Raw genomic sequence first — 9,218 nt, 5'->3', positions numbered from 1 at the left:
ACTGACACTGGGCATAATCACCAGTGGTTGCGCGTTTGTAAATTCATAATTTATTCTGCGCTCTGATACACAGACGAGTAGATAGCCAGAGTGAATTTACGAACGCACCCCTAAGTGCATTTAAAATAAATACTTTTAGACTTTTACTCAAGTAGTATTTTACTGAGTGTCTTTCACTTTCACTTGAGGTATCACCTTTTACTCAAGTGTGACAATTGGGTACATTTTCCATCACTACCCGTTTGTAACATGCATCAAATGTTTGTGTATATTTCAGACATCTGGATATTGTTTATATTGTCTATACCAGCATTGCCTTAATTGCATGATTATTTATGCATCAATATGTTCGTTTAGAGATTGTAATTGTATGGCATATAGTTGATGCACATGCTACCACTGCGCGTTCATAGTTCGCGCTAGTGCTATGCCATAGCGAGTTCTAGAACTTAATAGAAGTTTCAGAGAACCTTCTTGGTGCTCGAGCATGTGCAGAATAATTTACGGCCTGCTGTCACCAGGGCAGATAAGACAAGATCTCCACCTGTCGGGGGAGAGTGGGCCATAAATCTAGCCCGTCAATAGTAATTAGTTTCTCTCTCTCTCTCTCTCTCTCTCTCCAAAGATATCTTTAAATACAGTACATATGTTTGTGTTGTTGTGTATATGCTGCTATGTGAATATCCTTTTCATTCATGTTATATATTCCTATTGCTTGTGCAACTATATTAATACTGTCATATGTATCCTACCTGAGGAGAACCACAAATCCATTCCTATGTATCACAAAGATCACTATATGTGCGGTACTGACCAAGAGCCAATACAACTCTGGATGTGGTCACGTCTGACTTGTTCTATCCGGACAGCCTGTGGCGAGTCACAATCTGAACTATCAGCAGGTGAGCAGGCTAGCGGGTGAGGACATTCAGACCCGAAAGCTCAGACGAGCTCCAGCTAGCCGTTTTTTTTTTACAAAAACAATGTAACAGATTTGTATTAATAGTTGCATAACAGTGCGCTAAGCAAGTCTATAATTGAATGGACTGGAGCTGTGTCAAGACAATGCTCTTCCACTGGCAGAGGGGAGACCAGAAGCCCTTCCATATATATTACAACGGCATGATTCTCGACCATTGCTGTGATAGTTTGGGTACCTTTGAGTGGTAACACAACTAAAATCGGGGGAGGCACATCCTGGGCCAATTGTGCGCCGCCCTATGGGACTCCCAATCACGGCCCGTTATGATAAAGCCTGCTGCGCCACTCCGGAGCCAAAGTCCACAAAGGCTCTTACTGTATGGTAACTCATTTCACATCAGCGTCACTACAAATCGCAGTGTATTTCCTTACATTCTCAACCTTTATGTTGCCTTTGCCAGTAAGCATGTAAATAACAGAATTAGATTCATTCACATGAAGAACAAAAGAGTCACTGTGCAAAAAAAAAAAAACGATTATACTACATGTACATGTATATAAGTTACGCTGTAAACAACATGCAAAGAGGTCAACTGTACTTGGTATTGACCCCACCACTGGTGTCTGGGGTACTTGCTCATTAAGGGCCGGTTTCCGGTCACAGATTAAGCTTCTAAAATTGCCAGTGTAGTAATCCCCTACAATAGCCCATGTGTAGTCTGTAGTATGTATATCCACACTGAATAGACCATGTGTAGTCTGTAGTATGTATATTCACACTGAATAGACCATGTGTAGTCTGTAGTATGTATATCCACACTGAATAGACCATGTGTAGTCTGTAGTATGTATATCCACACTGAATAGACCGTGTGTCGCCTGTAGTATGTATATTCACACTGAATAGACCATCAACAAATTAGAATTAGGTGACACCAATAAAACAGACAAAAGAAATTGTAGGATATAACATGAGACACAACATTATGTATTTGACCTTTATTGATGCATTATTTAACTAGGCAAGTCAGTTAAATTCTTATTTACAATGACGGTCGACCAGAAAGCAAAAGGTCTCCTGTGGGGGACGGGGGCTGGGATTCAAAATAAAACATTCATTCAATATAAATTAAGGACAAAAGAGACACCACAACACTACATAAAGAGAGACCTAAAGACAACCACAGCAACACATGACAACACAGCATGGTAGCAACACAACATCACAACACAGTATGGTATCAACAATAACAATCACAGTAACATTTAGATAAAAAATATTAGCTATATTGTCGCAAGTAAGATATATAATTTATTTCTGTTAGAAATCTGGATCAGATGTAGGCCTATGTAAAGTAAAGTAAACATGCATTGACAATAACCAATCATAGGTGGCGACATCAACCGTGTATGAGCATGTAGTGTATTTTGCTTCCAAAAAAAAAAAACCTTTGTCTCCCACAATGCTTTGGTTCGTACTTCAAGTTGCAGTTGTTGAGAAGCCATTTATCACAATGTTGTTGTAAATGTCATGCAGGCGACATGTCGTCGCATATCGGACAAGTTGTATACACCTTCAAAGGCGGTGACAGACATTGGTAAAGGTGATACGCTCGAACGCGCCCATTGTTTTCAAACGTAGGCGTCTCCAGAGCGGTGCGTTTTTGACAGACGTGCGGAAGAGCCAAGGGCGCGACTCGCTAACCCAAATATCCTATCACGCTCCAATGGCGTCTGGGGGAGGGAGGGTCTTTCTTTCTGTAGTCTCTGATTGAATCTGTCCAGTTTAAATTAGTTACATATACAAACTACGGCACATCAGGAAGAAAGAAAATATATTTGGACGATTAGACTGCCCCTCTGGATATACTAGGGGACGTTTGGCAAAAGGAACCAAGAAGAAGCCGGAGAACGTAATTACTAATGTAGGCTAGTACTTGTGTGCTGTTCAGTGGACCTACAGGCTCCATCCATACTGTGGCGAATCAGTTTTTAACTGCGCATAGATGCCTACGCTGAATGTTGTCAAGGAGGGCATACATTGTTTGAATGAAGGGATACTATTTTTGTTTTGATGGCAGGCCAACCGCAATAAGCGCTGTAATACCCGCAATGGAAAAATGTTCATGGCATCGTTCTTTCATGTGAAGAGCCTTGCGCACTGCAGTAAAAGCAGGGCTGTGTTATCTTATTTTGGATTGCGAATTGGATTGGGATATCGAATATGTGTTTCCTAACCCACTGGACGCACACTAGTTGAATCAACGTTGTTTCCATGTCATTTAAATGAAATTACGTTGAACCAAGGTGTAGTACACGTTGAATTAACGTCTATACCCAGTGAAAATGATTTAACATTTGATTCGAGTACCAATTCCCACCAGAGATATTCAATAACCATATATCTTTGCCTATTGTAAATGTAATACGTTTTCGCCCAGTGGTCAGAGCCACTCACTCCTAGGTTACAGATGAGAGGGAAACAATACCATCGACAACTGAAGTTTACGGCGCCTTGGGAGAATGATGCTGGCTACGGGAGAAAGCTCAGAACGCACAGGAACCATACAAAGATAATAGCACAGCCCGGCATCGTGATGAAGGTGCTACGCAGAAAGCGGATTGTGTTGTTTATAGCCTATTTCTTGCTGCTAGTGTTGACCATGCTGAACTTGGCCAATTACAAATGGACTAAAGTGCCCCAGCAGTGCAATCACCAGATGAGGAGCGCTTCCTATCAAGGCAGGTCAGACATCCGGTTCCTCTACAGACCCTATCTGGCTAAGAAGAGACAGTTGGTCTATGTTCTGACCACATGGAGGTCTGGGTCCTCCTTTTTCGGGGAGCTGTTTAACCAACATCCTGAAGTGTTCTTCCTGTATGAACCCATGTGGCACATTTGGCAGAAGCTGTACCCGGGAGACGCTGTGTCTTTGCAAGGAGCAGCCAGGGACATGCTCAGCTCTTTATACCGCTGTGATCTCTCTGTGTTCCAGCTGTACAACAGCCCAGGTGGAAAGAACTTTACCTCCCTAGGACTCTTTGGGGCCTCCCTGAATAAGGTGGTGTGCTCCTACCCTCTGTGCTCCGCCTACAGGAAAGAGGTGGTGGGGATGGTGGACGACAAGGTGTGTAAAAAGTGTCCCCCTCAAAGCCTTAGACTACTGGAGGAGGAGTGCCTCAAGTACAGCACTATCGTTATTAAAGGGGTGCGTGTCCTGGACGTGAACGTTCTAGCCCCCCTCATGGAGGACCCGTCGCTGGACGTGAAGGTAGTTCACCTGGTCAGGGACCCCCGGGCCGTGGCCAACTCCAGGATCAAGTCCCGACACGGGCTGATCCGGGAGAACCTGCAGGTGGTCCGCAGCAGGGACCCTAAGCTCCGCAGGATCCCCTTCCTCGACCCCAACCACAAAGCCAACAAGAAGGACGGCTCGGACTACCACTCCATCGGAGCCATGGAGGTGATCTGTGACCGCACCTCCCGGACCCTGAGGACGGCCTTAAACCCTCCCAGTTGGCTCAAAGGGAAGTACATGGCCGTGCGCTACGAGGACCTGGTGGAGAACCCTGTGAAGATCCTGAGGAACATCTACAGCTTCGTCAACCTCACCACCAACCACGACATTGAGTCGTTTGCTCTGAACATGACAGGCGGGTCGAGTTCGTCCTCCAAGCCGTTCATAGTGTCCTCCAGGAACGCCACTCAGGCTGCCAGCGCATGGAGAACAGTGCTCAGCATCCAGCAGATCAAACAGGTGGAGGACTACTGTCATCACTCCATGGTTGTCCTGGGTTACGACAGAGTCAGGACGGCCGGGGAGGCCAAGGACCTCAGGAAGTCTTTACTGACTGTCTCCAAACTGTGACAGAAAAAACACCTTTTTTCTTCTTCTCCCTTTTCCAACAAAGACTGTACATTTTGCATCTTGAGCCGTTCAGTTAATCGTGGAAATTAAAACGCTTTGAATCAGTGTTTTTTGAGGAAATCTACTTTTTTTGGGGCACATTGGAATGTATCTTATTTGTATTTTTTTCATTTAAGTTGCAGACAGTTGTATTTGACAGGACCACGACTTGTCAGTTTGGACAACTGGATTTTATTGACAAATCAAGAAGAACTATAAACAATGACTTGAATATTGAAACTACAACTACGGAAACAAACAGTGTATGATTCATATATATTGTTAAGAAAACACTTCAAACGTTTTATTTTGAATGTTCCTTTAACCTGAGAAAATACTTGGTTTTCCAGTATCCATACTGTCTGTAAAAGTGAGAGAAGAAATTGCAACAAAAAAAAGAAGCATTAATGCAGAAAAAAATGAATTGTTTGAGCAGGTAATGTTACTTTGTGATTAATGGATGGACTCAGAGACAATCATTAAACTGGTCTGTTATAACTATAATGTTGCTCTAAGGAAGGTTTCAGGTTTATTAGTTATAACAGCGGGACATCCCAGATGAAGATTGATGTTGACACACTCGTAGTAAATCATGTCGACTCAGCAGTTGTGGAAGGATTTCTCATCCGTGTCACTGAAAGTGTAGCCTGGGGTCATTTTACATTTTTACAGGACTAGATCTCTTTGATGCAAATAAGTGATTTAGCCAAACTGCTTTGAAAAAACCTGTCTGTTGCAGAAGCAGAGTTGCTCTAGCATCCCCTTTGAACAAAATAAAAACATTTCAGCATGTCTTGTCACAAGTTTGACCCATGTAACACAGGGATAGCTCATGACCAATGTCGTTTAATGGCACTTATGCTACAATTAAATCTGGAAAATAGAATAGATCATACAAAATCAATTTAACCTTTTACTGCGGTGGGATAAATCAGGGTTACACAGTGTGTTTCTTGGTAGTTTTAAAGAAATCTAATTGGAAACAAAAGTGTACACCTCACACACGTGGTTATGGGCTTAAATAAAGAAGACACCTGTACACATATAGAGTTGAATGTATTTCATTTAGACTTTACTATGCAATATTACACTTTATATTACATTATAGAAGTCTGAAATATAACACAACTGTTTGACATAGAAACATCAGATTTTCTGTGTTATTAAAATTTTTTTTTTTTTTAAATTAATTATGGGATTATGAAAAATATTAGTAACATTCCAACCATGAGGCCACTAGGTCATTTGACTGCAAGAAAGGGCTATGCGCTACTGTCATTAACACATTGGTCATGGGTCCATAACACAGTGGTCATGGGTCCATAACACAGTGGTCATGGGTCCTTAACACAGTGGTCATGCGTCCTTAACACAGTGGTCATGGGTCCTTAACACAGTGGTCATGGGTCCTTAACACAGTGGTCATGGGTCCTTAACACAGTGGTCATGGGTTTGGGTCCTTAACACACTGGTCATGGGTTCTTAACACACTGGTCATGGGTCCTTAACACAGTGGTCATGGGTCCTTAACACACTGGTCATGGGTCTGGGTCCTTACACACTGGTCATGGGTCCTTAACACAGTGGTCATGGGTCCTTAACACACTGGTCATGGGTCTGGGTCCTTAACACACTGGTCATGGGTCCTTAACACAGTGGTCATGGGTTTGGGTCCTTAACACACTGGTCATGGGTCTGGGTCCTTAACACACTGGTCATGGGTCCTTAACACAGTGGTCATGGGTTTGGGTCCTTAACACACTGGTCATGGGTCTGGGTCCTTAACACACTGGTCATGGGTCTGGGTCCTTAACACACTGGTCATGGGTCCTTAACACACTGGTCATGGGTATAATATCCTTATCTTATCCTCTTACACTGTCAGAGAGACATTGTGCAGTTTGTAATTTCCAGAGTCTGGCTAGTCCTAAAGGTAGTCTGGGTGCCTGTCTGCTTTTGCTCTCTTGTCAGCTCCATATGAATGTTTCATACTGAACATGTTTGGCTTGACAATGACAGCAATGGAAATGGCAAGCGCAGAAACATCAGGGACCAGGCTTGCTACAATTAGATCTTTCAAATAGAATATAATACAATATTAATTTAAGGAATTGTATAGTAAAGGTATACAAGCATTTTTGTCCTCAAGGAAAAGAGGGACGTGAAAGGTTATGAGTACACTGTAATTTTTTTTTAATCCAGTTTTTTATGGTAACTTACTGGCAGCCAGTTGCCTGTAAGTCAATGTAAAACAATTAAAATAAGTAGAGTATGTTACTGTACATTCCAAAGAAACATTGGTATACATTACTGTAAACGTCACAGTAATGTACTGTTTTTTTTTTACAAGAACTTACAGGTAACTAGATGCCAGTAAGTGACTGTAAACACAACAGGATATTTTTAACGTGTTGGGCAGGCTATGGGTTTTGCCACATTCTGTTACTGGTTAGACAGACAGTGTCTCTCATTGTAATACATGGACAATGTTAACATTAGGGCCTAAATGTACTTTTTGGTCCGCTAGCCACTGTGTCAGGTAGATGAACAAATATTCCAGTCAAAAAAATATATATTTAACTGTTACGTGCTGCTGTTGACTGTCAGGCAGTGAGCAGGCTGTTACTATGTGAGTGGTAGAGAGGGCCGGAGGTTTGTGTCTGTCGTGAGCGCTGGTTGAGAGAGCGCTTCAGCAAGCAGCTGCGGCACGGAGACAGAGCAGCAGGCGTGTACGTCGTGCTAACTTTTTACCAGGTGTAGGTAAGGCTATTTAGATAGGTCGTTATGGAGACACCGATTTCCAGCACCCCCCCCATAAAACATTAACGCGCTAGACCTGATATAACGTCAAAAAAAAACACTGGAAAACGACTTTAGGCGCACTAGAGAGCCTTAGATACATTCGTTCACAGATGGTTAATGTAAACTATTCTGATGTCGAATTTAAACCGTATCAAGCGAATAGTTTTACGCAAGCTCACTTCTTGGGTTTCGAGCACTGCGCAGAATTAATTTGAAATGAAAGTTATGTAACTCTCAATCGTGCTTCCGTTATGGGATGAAGTCCACAATGAAACTAACTTTAAATGTGGAGAATGATATATTTGCATCTGTTTGGCCATCGAGTAGGCTATTAATCTATGTCATTGTAGGCTACTTAGCCTACCATTTGATACAATAAATATGTTGAAACGATTTCACTGGAGTCATTGTAAATCGATTTTGTACCACTTGTGTAGCCTACCTGGAGCTGGCAAATGGATTGAATAAATGGCCTATAGCTTTATGTTTAGTTAATTCACTTGGAAGTTATCAATTATGACCATGATTACAGTTCTATCGCCAATATATCATTATCCACGTTTAATGTCAGTTTCATTGTGGACTTTTCCCTGAAATGAGATATGTCTTATCAGGGGTTATAGGCTACCTGCACCTTGCTCAGCAAACCATGGCAAAGTTGAATTTGCAATTTATAAAGCCAGATATGAGTCTGTGGCCTATTGAAACATCAAGTCAATCTCGCAAATTGGCCCTTTGTAGTCTTAACAGCTGGCACATAATAACAGCACAATTGTCAGAAAATAGTTTGACATTATTCTTTTTTAAAAACAAATTCCTCCAAGTTGCTCAGTGATTTCGAGATCCTCTGTCCAACTTTAATCACTCAAACTCTCCTGTTGAAAGTATATATATAGTTATGCACATGCTCAAAAGAGATTTATTTACAATTATAAACCAGGTTTGAGCCCCGAATGCTCAAACCAGGCAGGTAGCCTAGTGGTTAGAGGGGGGAGGCAGGTAGCCTAGTGGTTAGAGGGGGAGGCAGGTAGCCTAGTGGTTAGAGGGGGAGGCAGGTAGCCTAGTGGTTAGGTAGGGGAGACAGGTAGCCTAGTGGTTAGAGGGGGAGGCAGGTAGCCTAGTGGTTAGAGGGGGAGGCAGGTAGCCTAGTGGTTAGAGGGGGAGGCAGATAGCCTAGTGGTTAGAGGGGAGGCAGGTAGCCTAGTGGTTAGAGGGGAGGCAGGTAGCCTTGTGGTTAGAGCGTTGGACTACTAATCAGAAAGGTTGTAAGATTGAATCCCTGAGCTGACAAGGTGAAAATATGTTGTCCTGCCCCTGAACAACGCAATTAATCCACTGTTCCTAGGCCGTCATTGAAATTAAGAATTTGTTTGTAACTGACTTGCCTAGTTAAATAAAGGTACACAAATAAAAATGAATTGCTGATTGGCTGACAGCGGTATTATATCAGACCATATGAAAAGGAGAGCCTCACACTCTAGGAGCTCAGATGCAATCATTTATAACCAACGTTTGGACAGACAAGCTGTCTTCATCTGGATATAATGATACACACTCTCTAGTTGATATAGTTTGAAAGGACACACA

At 42.4% G+C, this 9,218-nt stretch overlaps 1 protein-coding gene across 1 annotated transcript; it reads left to right on the top strand.

Moving 5' to 3' along the window:
• Positions 1 to 2,649: 2,649 nt before the first annotated feature.
• On the top strand, positions 2,650 to 5,540 carry LOC124018055 (carbohydrate sulfotransferase 2-like). Its single transcript, XM_046333319.1, has one exon. The coding sequence runs from the start codon at positions 3,393 to 3,395 to the stop codon at positions 4,788 to 4,790; it is 1,398 nt and encodes a 465-aa protein (XP_046189275.1). The 5' UTR covers positions 2,650 to 3,392; the 3' UTR covers positions 4,791 to 5,540.
• Positions 5,541 to 9,218: the final 3,678 nt, after the last annotated feature.

This window comes from Oncorhynchus gorbuscha, unplaced genomic scaffold, assembly GCF_021184085.1.
Source record: "Oncorhynchus gorbuscha isolate QuinsamMale2020 ecotype Even-year unplaced genomic scaffold, OgorEven_v1.0 Un_scaffold_3855, whole genome shotgun sequence".
Taxonomy (NCBI): Eukaryota; Metazoa; Chordata; class Actinopteri; order Salmoniformes; family Salmonidae; genus Oncorhynchus; species Oncorhynchus gorbuscha.
This window is presented reverse-complemented; position numbering and strand designations above follow the sequence as displayed.

Coding starts and splice junctions, on each gene's coding strand:
- LOC124018055 (XM_046333319.1), top strand. CDS start 3,393: ATGAGAGGGAAACAATACCATCGACAACTGAAGTTTACGGCGCCTTGG.